General features: G+C 39.3%; 8 protein-coding genes across 8 annotated transcripts in view; 6 read left to right on the forward strand and 2 right to left on the reverse strand.

Moving 5' to 3' along the window:
• BATDEDRAFT_92793 (uncharacterized protein) overlaps positions 1-759 on the forward strand; it is a gene marked incomplete at both ends in the record, with an annotated part of 1,010 nt that extends 251 nt beyond the window's left edge. Inside the window, one exon of the mRNA XM_006682943.1 lies at positions 7-759. Coding sequence (XP_006683006.1) covers positions 7-759 — 753 coding nt within the window. The remainder of the gene's footprint in view (positions 1-6) is intronic.
• Positions 760-1,106: 347 nt separating this feature from the next.
• BATDEDRAFT_28599 (uncharacterized protein) lies at positions 1,107-3,166 on the forward strand (the record flags this gene model as incomplete). The annotated part of the gene is made up of 4 exons (XM_006682916.1): positions 1,107-1,334; positions 1,372-1,699; positions 1,937-2,488; positions 3,042-3,166. The coding sequence occupies 4 exons, from the start codon at positions 1,107-1,109 to the stop codon at positions 3,164-3,166; spliced, it is 1,233 nt and encodes a 410-aa protein (XP_006682979.1).
• A 329-nt stretch (positions 3,167-3,495) lies between these two features.
• Positions 3,496-4,224, reverse strand: BATDEDRAFT_92721 (uncharacterized protein; the record flags this gene model as incomplete). The annotated part of the gene is made up of 1 exon (XM_006682969.1): positions 3,496-4,224. The coding sequence occupies one exon, from the start codon at positions 4,222-4,224 to the stop codon at positions 3,496-3,498; it is 729 nt and encodes a 242-aa protein (XP_006683032.1).
• A 2,046-nt stretch (positions 4,225-6,270) lies between these two features.
• On the forward strand, positions 6,271-6,682 carry BATDEDRAFT_6504 (uncharacterized protein; the record flags this gene model as incomplete). Its single annotated transcript, XM_006682876.1, has 2 exons — positions 6,271-6,440; positions 6,511-6,682. Coding segments are annotated over 2 exons (342 nt in total), but the record flags the coding sequence as incomplete, so codon positions are not given.
• A 185-nt stretch (positions 6,683-6,867) lies between these two features.
• On the forward strand, positions 6,868-8,140 carry BATDEDRAFT_36291 (uncharacterized protein; the record flags this gene model as incomplete). Its single annotated transcript, XM_006682930.1, has 2 exons — positions 6,868-7,653; positions 7,735-8,140. The coding sequence occupies exons 1-2, from the start codon at positions 6,914-6,916 to the stop codon at positions 8,138-8,140; spliced, it is 1,146 nt and encodes a 381-aa protein (XP_006682993.1). The 5' UTR covers positions 6,868-6,913.
• A 44-nt stretch (positions 8,141-8,184) lies between these two features.
• On the reverse strand, positions 8,185-10,267 carry BATDEDRAFT_21097 (glutathione-disulfide reductase GLR1; the record flags this gene model as incomplete). The annotated part of the gene is made up of 5 exons (XM_006682883.1): positions 8,185-8,581; positions 8,678-9,378; positions 9,512-9,805; positions 10,005-10,067; positions 10,147-10,267. The coding sequence occupies 5 exons, from the start codon at positions 10,265-10,267 to the stop codon at positions 8,351-8,353; spliced, it is 1,410 nt and encodes a 469-aa protein (XP_006682946.1). The 3' UTR covers positions 8,185-8,350.
• A 751-nt stretch (positions 10,268-11,018) lies between these two features.
• On the forward strand, positions 11,019-11,941 carry BATDEDRAFT_28603 (uncharacterized protein; the record flags this gene model as incomplete). The annotated part of the gene is made up of 3 exons (XM_006682917.1): positions 11,019-11,421; positions 11,452-11,690; positions 11,765-11,941. The coding sequence occupies 3 exons, from the start codon at positions 11,019-11,021 to the stop codon at positions 11,939-11,941; spliced, it is 819 nt and encodes a 272-aa protein (XP_006682980.1).
• Positions 11,942-12,993: 1,052 nt separating this feature from the next.
• On the forward strand, positions 12,994-14,368 carry BATDEDRAFT_92797 (uncharacterized protein; the record flags this gene model as incomplete). The annotated part of the gene is made up of 4 exons (XM_006682944.1): positions 12,994-13,087; positions 13,217-13,356; positions 13,457-14,015; positions 14,103-14,368. The coding sequence occupies 4 exons, from the start codon at positions 12,994-12,996 to the stop codon at positions 14,366-14,368; spliced, it is 1,059 nt and encodes a 352-aa protein (XP_006683007.1).
• Positions 14,369-14,538: the final 170 nt, after the last annotated feature.

Below are 14,538 nucleotides of genomic sequence, written 5' to 3' on the forward strand. Positions count from 1 at the left end.
GGGTAGTTCCTTCTTGACGGCCTTGACCAGGTCGCTGACGTTGTCACAGCCGGCAGTAGGAACTTGAATAACCTGGCCACCGTTGTGTTTGATCCAAATGAACTCACTCTGCACCAGGCAGTGGATGCTACTGCCCTGGAACCCGATCTCCCAATATCGAGTATTTCTGCCGCCGGTCTGTCTGCCAAGTCACCACTCATCGTCAAGGCACCCGAAAAGAAGTCGAAGGTCGCATTGGTGTTGCAGTCGAATGCAACAATCGAGGAGAAAGAGTCGCTCTTGGAGGATTTTTTGCAGGCCAAGGACCGAGAAATGCAGGCCAAGGACCGAGAAATGCAGGCCAAGGATTCTTTACTTGAAGAATTGAAAGAAAAGCTCCGCGGGATTGAATCAGAGCGCGACTTTTTGAAAGGCATGCTGAATGCATGCAGTATCCTGGAAAAGTACGAGAAACGTTTCAAGGACAAGAATCTCTCGCGGACTCAAAACTGGAAGATGCATTTGGACCGCAACCCAGCATTAAAGGCACGACTGCAAGAATGTGACAAAAACATCGCCTGGCACGACAAGGTTGTCGATATTTACAAGCACCTATCTGAAATCGTACACCAGGACACAAGCAGGCTTGGAGGCAGTCGATTCCTGGTGATGATCCGAAAGAATCTTCCGGAAATTGACGTGTGTTTTATCCAGGCGATTGCTGAGCAAATCTATGGTGAACACGTCAGAGTCAACGCGAAAGCAGATGAAGAGGATTAAAACCATATAGTTGCGCAAAATAATAAATAGTTTGATCATTATTTCTGTATTTTCACTTGCATATGTCAATGCCAGATACAGCGGAAATTTCTGCTGGAAACTAAAACGGTATTGTTCGGTGCTCTACACATACTACTGACAAGTTCTTGAAAACGTTTGACACAATCACAACTCGGAATTTATCGAAATACATTGATGAACATCCAAAGTTGACACAATATTCCAATAATGTCATTCAAGTTCTTAGAAATTCACATATTCCATCCAAAAAGTGGTTTTACAACAATCTAAAGGGTGAATCAGTTTCATCAAACGATTATAATGAAATGGTATTCACTCACACCAACATGTATGATTTGCTGAACGACTACAACAATTTGGATGCGAAGCCAGGCGTAGAAGCGACAAAGAAGCTGGGTAATTTCTTTCAGTCGTTGAATCTTGATATCCACAAAAACGGCATCTTTGTTCCTAGACTCACTCTTAAATATCTCTGGCACACAAAAAGCAAAGACTGCGAGTTTCAGTTATTCAAAGGAAATGAAGAATTGTATCACAAATACAGAGATGATCTGGTTGGTGGTCCAAGTATCGTATTTCATCATTATCAAGAAAAAGACGACCAGAATTAGAAAAGGAAAGCCTTGTCAGGGAATACTTGGATATGATACCAATGCTTTATATCTGTGGGCGATAAGTCAAGATATGCCGTGTGGTGAGCACCAAGTAGTTCAAGTCTATCCCGGTATTCTGAAAGATGTCTTGGATAACACGTTCTTTGGAATGATAGAATGTGATATTGCTGTTCCTGAGCATTTAAAGGAGCACTTTGCTGGAATGCCTCCTATTTTCAAGAATGTTGAGATTACATGCAATGATTTAAGCTCTGACACACAGGCACATGTCAACCCAAATTACAAAAGTAACAGATTAGTTGAAAGTATGTTTGGTGAGACGATGATGTTTGCTACTAAACTGCTGAAATGGTATCTTGAGCATGGATTGGTTGTTTCAAATATTACTTTTGCTGTAAGATATGAACGTAAAGCACATTTCAAGTCGTTTTCTGAGCAAGTATCAAATGAGTGAAGAGTCCGAGATACAAGTCCTGGTTATAAATTACGTGGAGAAATGATGAAATTGATGGGAAATTCATCTTATGGTAAATGCATCACAGATTTCTTGAAGCACGAGACAGTCAAGATTGTTACTGGAGATAACTACATCAAAAACATCAGAAGGAATGATTATATTGAACATCAAGACATGAACAAAGGATGCGAGTTTCGTTTCAAAAAGATGTCGTTCAAACAAAGTTTACCAATTCACATTAGATTTCAAGTGTATCAATTAGCGAAACTACGAGTGCTTCAATTTTACTACGACTCTATTGATTATTCCATTGACAAAAGTGATTATCAGTACTGTATGATGGACACTGATTCAGCTTACATTGCTATATCTGATGAATCGTTAGAAGTCATAAAACCAAGCTTAAAAGATGAATTTAAAAAGAATCGGCATCTGTGGTTGGAAAGAGACGATACCATTGAGAATAAGGTGTATGACAGCAGAACACCGGGTCTGTTCAAGTTGGAATATGAAGGAAACTGTATTATATCATTGGTCAGTAAAATGTACTATTGTGATGAAAACAAATTCAGTTCAAAAGGGATTAACAAGAAACAAAATGAAATTACAAAACAAAAGTATGTGGATGCTTTAAAAGGTAATGCTACTCAGGAATTTGTTAACAATGGATTCAGAGTCAAGAATAATCAGATGAACACGTATTCATTAACCAAGACAGGAATGAAATTGCTTAATGACAATGGATTCATAGTTGGACTCGAGACATTTCAAACTGATTTGTAAAAGCTTATTTTCTTATGGTGGATTATGAAAAAACTACAACTTGTACTATAATCCAAAAACTGGGTTACATCTGCATGGAAATTATGTTGGAATATCCATGCAGGATACTCCCAAGTGGTAATATGGTATAGTGATGATCCTAGTAGTTTCCACTTTACGCCTTCTAATTAACCCTCCTTTATTATCAAACAATTCACATGGTCATGCCACAAGACACGAACAATCAATTACTATAAAAGAGCCCATAACTATATCATTAATAAACAACTCTTCAAACTATTTCAATCTTGTAATTACTTTATTGCATCTTTTCACTATTCCTGAAAAGATAAAATCTGTTAATCTTAAACTATTGTGCAGCTTCACATTACACTTTTGGTTTGGTTTCTTCTGATAACTACAAACAGTTACAGATTATATCTACACTACAAACCCGAAGCTCACAAAAATCTGGCAATACCATGGTCGTAATACCACATATATTACATTGCAAACTGACACAACACTAATTGACCAATATCAAATCATTTAATGACGCAATCTACATCCGACTTTGAATAAATGTATTGCTCCGTCTGTTGTACAATACACGACATGATCAGTTGATGGTATCATGAAAATCTGACTGATAGTTACACGTACAAATAACACTGGTTGTTATCAGGTCATTGATGTATATGGAACAAACCATGCCAATGTATCAATCAACAATCCAGTAACTGTTGATGTAATACCCAACACAGTATACACAAACATGCAGTACGCAATCAACGATGGTTGTTGACCCATTCACGATACTCGACAAATATCAACACACCAGAAAGTCTAAATTTATTGAAAATTAAATTCATCGACACATCATCAATCTGAATCTGAACTCGACTCTTCAGAATCTGACTCTTCAACGTCTGAATTCGACTTTTCAACGTCTGAATCCGGCTCTTCATATTCCAAACCATAGCCTTTCATAAACTTTTTCACTTGCTGTTTGATACTGTCTACTACTTCTCCTACTTCTTCGCAATCTTCTTTCAATTGTTTTTGAACTTCTGGGCTGTACCTTACCCCAGGTATACTTTTGCCTTTGCCTTTTCCTAACCCTGCCCATTGGTTTAATCCACGAAGTACACTATTATAATAGGCTTGGCACATGTTCTTTTCCTTTTTTTCAAGCTTTTCAAGTTGTTTTTTCATAGTATCAAGGATTTTCTGATCTCCTTCGCTTAATACAGCCTCTTGACTTGGAGCAGTATTTCCCGACTCTTCTTCGTCCATTGGCTGTTGCTGGTCTTGATTGGAAGTGCTTGGACCGGGTTGATTCGTTGATTGTTTCCGACTTCGTTTTGGAGCACTCGGACCAGGCTCACTGACTGGGCGTTTCCGACTTCGTTTTGGAACACCTGGATCAGTTCGATACAACAAATATTGCTGGCCTTGTCTGGAAGTACCTGGTTCAGGTTCATTGGTTGGACCAGACACTTGACTCGAAGTGCTTGATGCCTGAACTGAGTCATTGCTATTATCTGAAACCAGTATTGCATTAGCGGTTGCTGCCGCGCTCAGTGCGAATAAAATGTCAATGAACTTCATTAGATTAATGGATGGGTTTAGAAGATGGTTAGATGGGCAGATTGTTGATATTGGTGTTGATTATAAAACTGGACATACTCGGTTGTATTTATACTTTTTGTATAGCAAACCAACCCTAACCCTTATAGGTTAGCCAACAACACAGGGTTACTTGATTGCTTGTAGTGGGCTACTATCAAACTAGACAGTATGCTACTCCCTATTCATAGTATCATATTAATCGAGTTGATGTTCATGTCAACTGGATTATGCTTTTACGACCCTTTTATCAGGTATATTGAAAAGCACCCTTCAAGGGTGTTGTGTAACCGCAAACGCACCCTTTTACAACTGTATTCGTGTAAAATGGATCACTTTGATATTCATCCTGAAATGATTGTATTCTGCATTGCAATATACAATAGTTACATGCTCGGTTGGTTGATGTTACACATTGACTGTATTGCGTGTTTGATATACAACGACTATCATATGACACAATCAGACTATAATGTTGGATCGTTTAAACGACATTCAAATTTCATTATTGATATTGTTCTTTCCCAAGACTACTTGTATTGTTGTTCTGGTGACAAGATAATTAAAAAATGCGATTTGAAACCATGCAACACTGTATTGACATTTGGTGGCCTATTTGGAGTCTACAGTACAGTTTATACTGCTGTTTTTGTAATGGTGATTGTCTCTACTTGTTTGGACAAGCTGATTACCAAATATGATCCGGCTACTAGAAACAAAGTGCTCGACTTGAAAAGTGATGCATCTCAAAGTGCTGTTGCGAGTGGTCTATTTTGGCCATATCTGTTTACAATGATTATCTGTATGCTGTATCTCCAAACGTGAAAGCCTTGAAGTTTGAGGCCAGTCATTATATTTCTGCTTTTGGTGGTGGTTTTGATTGCTCAAGCCAATCGCTTGATCAAATAATCCATGTGTTTGAGTATGTTTCAATTGACTATCAAAACTAGATCGCTTTTAAAAGCGACGCAATAGCTGTTGCTTGATTTTGAATCCTTTTCAAGTTCATTGACTTGTTTTGTTGGGTAGTTAATTCATCCAAAATGCATAGTTGTATACTGTATCAGGGGATCATATGTATGTTTGTCATGGTCTAACCATCAAGTATCACATCAACTCAAAATAAACCACTAAATAAGAGTGTTAAAATACATAGCCAGTCTCAATAATTGGTTTCAATCCACATTTACTCGACAGCATTGTAGTATCTGGACTGTTTGCAAATCCATATTTTTCAAATGGTAGTGTATCTACAGCCCGAGTACAATATCGCGTATATTTTATTGAAATGCATGGTAAAATTAAAATGACCATCCCCAGTAAGTATAGGTGGCCCAACAAGTTTTAAAAAACATTTCTGCTATTCTTAAGCAGAGGCCTACTCGCCATATGCATGCAAGAGCCTGTGGACAGTAACTTTTATGCCAACCAGACAAGATTCACGTGACAAGATTTTCGTTTTTTCAGTCAATCTGCAGTTTTTCTTTCAAGTCGTCTCAAATCTATTATTATAGTTAGTGTGAGCTAGCAATAAACTTGCCTGTTGAGAAAATGACCAAGAACAAAGGTTGGCTACTTTTGTTTATACCATTAATTGCTGATGGACTCATCCTCACCTTTTGGTCTTTTGGCTGTCAACTCCGAACTCTGTAGTTTATAACCACTTGTTAAATGATGCCATGTTATACTCACACTATCCTTATGAATGCACGATGGGTTTCTACTGCTATTTCTTACTCTATGATTTTTAACAGGGAAAGGTGGCAAGAACCGTAAGCGGTAAGCACACGAATGTCCTTGGCAATCCCAGGTTTCCTAGCAATAATGGGTATTGGGGATAGCTCACTATAAAAAGCGTCACACCCTTGTATATATTGATGAAGGAATGAACAATCTGTATGTTCTGGGGTTTCCAGCATACATACACCATAGAAACATCATCAATCCTAGCGGGCTTTTATTTAATATAGGACTTTTTGGCTACGACTTTAAACGTAAATGCATTAACATGGCTTATATTGATAAAATAGAGGAAAGAACGATCATGAATCTGATAAGCGAGAGCTTGTGTTCAAGGAAGATGGGCAGGAGTATGCATCTGTGACCAAGATGGTGGGAAATGGCTGGGTAGAAACATCCTGCTGCGATGGCGAAAAGAGGCTAGCACATATTCGAGGCGCATTCCGCAAAAAGATCTGGTAAGTTGTCATGGGTAGACTTACTAAATCGAATGGTTTCTACGTACTCAACGACCATCAATACCTATAGGATTGGAGTAGGCGATGTTCTTCTCCTTGGACTGCGAGACTATCAAGACACCAAGGCGGATGTAATTCTCAAGTATACGCCAGATGAAGCACGTTTGTTAAAGTCATATGGAGAATTGCCTGATAATGTCAAGATCAATGAGACTGAAATGACTGGAGAGGTCGGAGAAGAAGGTACGGAAGGACTGCTACTGTGTCAAGTAGCCAAATAGACTACTAACTTTTGAATGTTTGTAGGGTTTGATGTGGAGTTTGACATTGATGAGATCTAAATGCTTGAATTGACAAATGAACAAGTGGGGTGATGGTTTCTGGATTTAGACAAACCTCGAGTTGAATATTAAAGTTGACACCACTATTTCTATCAAGATTACTAAGCCAACCATCTGTTAGTACCAGCTCTAATGGGATTCATCAACTTTCTGCTTGCTGGCGGGTTTGCTTTGGTTATTAACCCACTGGCATTGTCGCTGGTAGGGATGGGAGTTTTGACCTTTTGCTGGGTCATGTCTGGCTGGTTTCAGCCGCAGCTCTTGAAGACAGAGGTACAAGGTAGACATGTCCTAGTTACTGGTGCTTCCAAGGGACTGGGAAAGGCTTTGGCTGTAGAGCTGGCCTTGGCTGGCGCTAGAGTTACTCTGGTCGCAAGAGGCACTGATGTTGAAGATTCTATTACTGGACGATCTGCCTTGCAGGTCACTACCGATGAGATTATCACTATCGCCAAAAACGATGGCCATATCCGCTGTTATCCAGTGGATTTGACCGACTATAAAAAAACACTGGCATTCATGCATGTTTTAGAGAAGGATGTTGGACTGCCAGACTGGATTATTGCTAATGCCGGTGGTTCTGTTCCTGGCTTTATCGCCAATCAACTGCCCAGTGTCATCGAATCTGTACCAACTATTACTGGAGCTGTTCATGAAGGCATGATTAACATGAATTACTTTACTGCTCTCAATATCATTCGTGCTGCTATTCAAGTGGCAAAAGACATGGGTACTACTGGCACTGATTACTGCTCAGAGTTGGTAGCAGGACTTGATACGTCTCATCAGACTCATCTTCCTCGGCGCATTGTTCTTGTAGGAAGCATTCTGTCCACCATGTCCTTTACAGGCTATTCCGCTTATTCCGCAAGGTAGTAGTTTATTGAATCGTCTAGTTGGCTGGGTCCAAGCTGTAATTTAAATCGATACCTTGATCTACATGCATTCAATAGTAAGTATGCAATTCGTGGATTTGCCGATGCTCTCAGATCCGAGTTCCTTCCATTAGGCATCAAGGTTCATGCCTTTTTCCCAGGTAATATGGACACCTCTGGCTTCTTCGAGGAGAACAAAGCTAAACCTGCCATTACTGCCGAGATCGAAGGTGCATCTACTGCAGCGACTCCCGAATCTGCTGCCCAGTTTATGCTTGCAAGCGTCCTCAATAACAGGTTTTGTATCTCCAACAACTATCTTGGTGAGCTGATTCGAATTGCCTCTAATGGTGCTGCGCCTAGACCCAATATATTTGCCGAGTTGATTGCTCTTCCTTTGATTGGACTGATTTTTGCTGGATGGATAGCTTTCACTGATTTTTCTGTCAAAAAGTATGTTGCTAGTAAGAGTCTCAAGAACTGAAAATCATACAAAAAATAATGTAATTTGGCAGGATTGTCACTATTGGAGTTGTAATTATGTTGGATCAAGATTTTATAACTGTATTCATGTAAAATGAAACTTGTATCCATCTTGCAGTGATTGTCTTGGTTGAATATCCCTTTTTTCCTATAAAAAAATACACCAAGTATTCAATTTGAAATAGCCAGTTACAACAATCTAGGCTACAGTTTAACGCATAGTTACAAGCTCTTCGGAAGCCGTTGGATGAATTGCAACAGTATTGTCAAAATCAGACTTGGTAGCACCCATCTTCACCGCCACAGCAAATCCTTGCAGCATTTCATCAGATCCACGACCAAACAGATGCATGCCAACAATCTGCTCAGTAGGCAAAAGGCAGACTAATTTGTAATGTGTGGCTTGTTTTTGAACCAGCACCGAGTAATACATGTTGGTAAACTAAATCAAGTCGAATTGAATCACAGCATACCCACAAATAGTTGGATATTAATGGAATGTTTCAAGCTTTTCTAGTTACAATACAAAAGATTATACCTTGGACTGATATACTTTGATCTTTTCAGCGCCATACTTGGCCACGGCTGCAACTTCAGTTAAGCCAATAGATCCACTTGTAGGGTGCGAAAAAATAATTGAAGGAATATTTGTATAGTCCAATTTAGATTCTGGCTTTCCACCAAAAAGACGATCAGATAACTTTCTACCAGCAGCAATTGCCACAGGCGTAAGCATCTCCTTTCCACACACATCCCCAAGAGCGTAAACACCCTCTGCATCTGTATTCTGGAACTCATCGACAACAATGAATCCCTTGTCGTTGAGCTTAATTTGAGGGATGCTGGTAGCTAAATTAAGACTTTCGACATTGGCATTCCGTCCTACTGCCCAGATCAGTGCTTGCGCACCCTCATGTATAGTAGTATCCAGCGTATCCTTATTTATGACGGTCAGCTTAAGGTTTTTGTGTTTTTCTCCTGGTGTAGCAAGATTCTCAACTTTGGTCACAGCAGAGGTAGGAACAATATTGACTCCTATTTTCTTGTACTGGTCCATGACTCCCTCCTGAATAATTTTATCGAATGAACGAAGAAACTCGTTTTGACGAATGTATAGAGATACTTGGGCACCGAGAGTCTGAAAAATTCCTGCCAGCTCAACAGCAATATAACCTGCGCCAACAATTGCAACTTTTTTTGGTAAAAAGTCGAGTTCAAAAAAACCATCGCTAGTCATACCTAGTATAAATTAAATATTTTTGAAGATTGCAGAGATACAAGTAGACAAATTAGCACTACTCGACAATCTTGATAATAAAATCATTCTATCTCGTAATGATAGAATATTAAATACAATGACATGATATAGTACCGTGCTCTTGAGCCCCTTCAAATGACGGAATCCAAGCGCGACTGCCCGTAGCAATCAGAATATGTTTTCCATGGATAATCTCCCCATTTACGCTAACATTGTGGCTATCTACAAAGCTTGCAGTACCATTGATCATGTCAATTCCACTTTTTTCGAGATTGCTGGTATAAATTCCATTAAGACGCTTGACATATTCATCTCGCTTTTGTTTAAAGGTAGACCATGAAAAAGGAGCGTTGGACGAGACATCAAATCCATAGCAAGAAGCGTTATGAAGAGTCTCGGCCACATCGGCTGTTACAGCACACATGCCAAGGATAGAGTGCGTTAGTATCAAGTGTAGTTTTTGGTTCTAAATCTTGCTCCATCGTTCTGATGTAACAGATAGAGGTATCGCTCAATATCTGAACAGTATTGTTGGCAGATTGATCACTGAATGGCTTCATGTGATGAGCATCACCAACAGTGCACTGGTTGCTTACAAAGAACTTACCAGCATTCCACATGACCTTTTTGGGTACACAACCAACATTGACACAAGTTCCACCATATCTGCCTAATCAGCATGATGAGTATATGATAGTTAGTAAAAGGGAGTAGAAATAATAGTTGCAATGGCTAGACTAAAAACTCACCATTTTCAACAATGGCAACTTTAGCACCATAGGAAGCAGCACGCCTGGCAGAAGCAATACCACCCGAGCCAGCACCAAGCACCAAGTAGTCGAAAGAGCGAGTAGCAGTAATAGTAGCCATGAGTCAATGAACTATAGTTGTATTCACGTAAAACGGAATACTTTTATATCTTGCACTAGTTGCCTATATTTTTTGGAAAAATAATGGTTCAACCATTATTTTTCCTACTAGAAATTGGCTGCTTGAATAGACGTTCTCAACTCTTCCTGTATCCGGAATCACACGGGCAACGACCATCGTATGATGCTCACAAACTATAGTTTTAAACTGATATTTTCTTCTTTTGGTATAACCATACATTGTACGGTCTCCAAGTTTAAAACCAGATCCATCCATTATAATCCAGATATTGGGTTATGCTGTTTTCAATCAAACTGTATAAACTTGAATACATTTTAGTTCAAGAGAAGACTTCATGTTCTAGGAATGCAATTGTTGCTTTGATGCCAATCGCCAAAAGACCAGTCAACTAAAATTCATAGAACACGATTATTGTCCAGCATATTTGGTGTGAATCGTGTCATGAAATCGACTGTTTATTATACATCGACACCCCTACTTAATGTTTCATTTACATGAATACGGCTGCATACTCTACCATGTTTCATATTTATTCGATCCCATATTGCGACTGCGTAGCCTTGGCTTGTATCAAGGGGATGTGCATACTTTTTCCTTTGAACTCCAGATGAGGGGTGACGCGTTCAAGTATTTCTATCTTGGCCCGTGAGAGTTTGTTTTTATTATGTTGGTAAGATCCTAGTTCTGGTCGAGCATCAAACTTTAGCAAGTATTGCATTATCGCAGACCCATGAATACAGACAATAACTCCAACAGTCTAGCAGGATTATCTATCAGCGAGTCTGTTGAAACTCTTGATGCTAATGCCCAGCGCAATGGTTGCTATCAGGCTATCAAAAAAAGTCGTGTGGATGCAGAGTTGGAAAACAGCACCATACCAGTAATCACGACTACTTTACTAGGTACTATTTCAGAGGATCCCATAGACACACTCAAAACACATACTCTATCTATAAAGGTCAGAAATGAGTTAAGAGCTCTTCGGGTTGAATCTGCAGAGCACATTTCTACTATCCAGTCCAACTTTGATCAGTATAAACAGCGTATTCTTGGAGAGATGGCTGAACTGAATACATCACGGCAGAAGCTAGATTCATCTTTGACAACTAGGCAGCCATATTTCAACTTGGTATGTATGAAAAGTGTATATATATGATTTTTAGCATGCGTCTTTGTAAATGTGTTGTGTCAATGTCTGGTCTCAAAATTAACAGGCAATTCCAACTATATTTGCTTCAAGCATAACCAGGCAAATAGTATTAGACATCGACCAATAAATGCATCTTCTTCTGATACATGCTGGGAGTCTGAATCAGACAGCACAATGGAAAAAGACGATTTGTTCAGGGACCGTCGATCTTCATACACATCTGTCGAGAGCTGTGAAAAGTGGAGATACAAGGTATGGTTCTCCATGCTGCGAGCTTTTCTTGAACGGGTCCTTACTAATAATTAAATCATGGGTCTTGAATACAGGATGGCATCAATTCGATTGATTCTTATGAGCAATCGATACAATGCAACTACGATCAGCTTTTGAGAAGTCAAGAAATACGCAGACGGGCGTCAGATATAAGAAGAGAGCATAGTCTTGCAGCTGCGTTGGATGCTCAAAAAAGATATAGGGTGGACCTATACGGCCATCATTCATAAGGATACTATTTTCGATGTCTTGATTTGAATTGCAATATTCTGGCGTTGAGCCATTCTACTTGCCAAGCCAAAAATCTAACTGGCTTGCTGCTGTCACTGCTTCATTATCTAATAAATAGTTTGTCGCATTTATTTGCTTTGCTGGCCATCCACCTGATCTTGTAGTTGGGTAGAGACGGGATTGGTGCTCTGGGCAGCTGATATATTTTGGCCAGAATATTAAGCAATGTGTTTTTATACTTGACGGCCAGAACTGTCCCTTTATTACAGTCGTATTCACGTAAAATGAAACACTTTTCTGTATTGGCCTTGTAATAACTCTTTTAATCCGGAATAAACAATCGCTACATATTCGTTTCTATTGGATATTGACTATTTCTTTTATTGAAGAAGCTCTGTTGTATCTTAATATCAGATGGGTTCGCACTCTAGTTCAACAAATCTCGGGAATGCAACTATACATGCCGATCACGCAATATTCACTTCAAATTGTTTGATTTAGAGGGAAGGAAAGTCAAGGTCGAAGAGATATCAAGGGTATAGAATGTATTGGAACAGGAATGTGAATATTTGCTGTATTTTTTTGTAAAAAATGAGCATCAATCAATCATGAGACTGGCCGTTTATCATGTATCTTGTAGCCCTTATTTAGTGTTTCATGTTACATTAATACGGCTGTAAAAGTTTGAGTATATAAGCAAGACTGCTTGCCGCCAGACTGTTTTTATTTGGCAATAGCCAGCCCTTGCAACTGTGTAGTATGCAAATGCGGCATATCGTCATTTGCATGATCCTATAAATCATATGATTGGTTATAGCGTCTTTTATTTTTCTCTGCTTGGCAAATTGGTGCTTTTTATTGGTTCTAAGCTCAAAGGGAGGACAGATCTGATTGGATTTAAAGCACGCCATCTATGCACTAGCCAAATGCTTAAAAGAAAAGAGTACCTTCGCAGTTACAACATTCTATATACTCATTTGGTTCTACAACACCTCTTGCATACAATCTACCTCGGCTTGTCAATCCAGTCAATTTTTCAATTCATTACACAATGGCTCCACACCAAGGTCCTCACTCGCATGGTCACAGTCACCACGACCATGACCACAGTCATGGACTAGAAGGCCATGTTCATAACTCTCTAGGTATGCTTCCCAAGGCAACGCTATTCAAATATTCTGTTTCATATTGTAATTGGTTTTAAATCGGTACTGACTCTTGATACTCTATTTGCTTTCTTTTTTCACCACTAATCTTTTCTAATCCATTCTCAGAGCCATTGGATGCATGTGCCTCGGAAATTTCTGGAAATTATGATTTAAAAATGCATATTGCCTCAATTTTTATTATCATGCTTGCATCCTTTATTGGTACCCTGCTTCCAATACTGGGGAAACGCTTTATTCGTTCGGATGTAAGTCGCTACATGATCTCAATTGCTGCTCATTAAGCCCCAACGTTTTATCTGTTTTGACTAATATAACTGGCGTTGGATCTTTTTCTAAAATGAATAGACTGGAAAGACAGTAATTACCTTTTTCAAACTGTTTGGCGCTGGTGTGATTCTTTCAACTGCTTTGGTCCACATGTTCTTGTCATCTGTCCATACTTTAGTCCATCCCTGTCTACCATCAAGCTTTACCGATTTTACAGGGTTCGCCGCGGTATTTGCAATGGTTGGCATTTTTCTTACTCACCTGGTTCAAGTCTTTGCCAGTCATGCTATTCGTAAGCATCAAAAAGGGGCTTCTCATTCTCTTGACAAATCTGAAATAATAGAAAACGAAGCATCTACTATGGTAAATGATGAAATGATCCATCACGAAGGTCATACTCATGGAGGTGCTCTGATGTATGGTGGCGAAAAGCAGCTTGTGGTTTATCTCCTTGAGCTTGGTATTGCGTCGCACTCTATTATCATTGGACTTACGCTTGGAGTCGCTACCGATGAATTCACCACTCTTTTAATTGCCTTGTGTTTCCACCAGTTTTTTGAGGGTGTTGCTTTGTCTGCGATTGTTACAGAGGCCAACTTTAAACGATGGGCCATGACCATATACATGGCTGTATTTTGTAAGTATACCTTTGAAGTTATATGAAGTCTGATGTTGTCAGGCGACAGCCATAAACTAATCCAATGTATGCCGTTGATTCCAATAGATACATTTGCAACACCGATTGGCATTGCTCTTGGTGTCGGTCTTTATCAATCCTATAACGCCAATGCCACACAAACTCTACTTTCAACTGGAATCCTGGATGCATTGAGTGCTGGTATCTTGATCTATGATGTTTTAGTAAATATCATTTACCCTCACTTCAACGCCAATAGCTTTCATGCCGGGTCTGCTTTCTTTAAGATGGGTCAACTGGTTGCCTTATATTTGGGTGCAGCAGCAATGAGCGTGATTGGATTATGGGCATAACCTGCTATTATGGATGTAATGGTTCTTTAAATATCAAGTTTTCAAACATTTCAACTAAATGAATTTCATGCTATTTAAAAAAAGAAGTTTATTTTTATATTTGATCAAATTATTGGTTCAATCCAATTGGGTCTTGATGCAAAAAAACGCGAGCTTGGCAGGGGTCGAAC

This window comes from Batrachochytrium dendrobatidis (assembly GCF_000203795.2).
Source record: "Batrachochytrium dendrobatidis JAM81 unplaced genomic scaffold BATDEscaffold_19, whole genome shotgun sequence".
Classification (NCBI taxonomy): domain Eukaryota; kingdom Fungi; phylum Chytridiomycota; class Chytridiomycetes; order Rhizophydiales; genus Batrachochytrium; species Batrachochytrium dendrobatidis.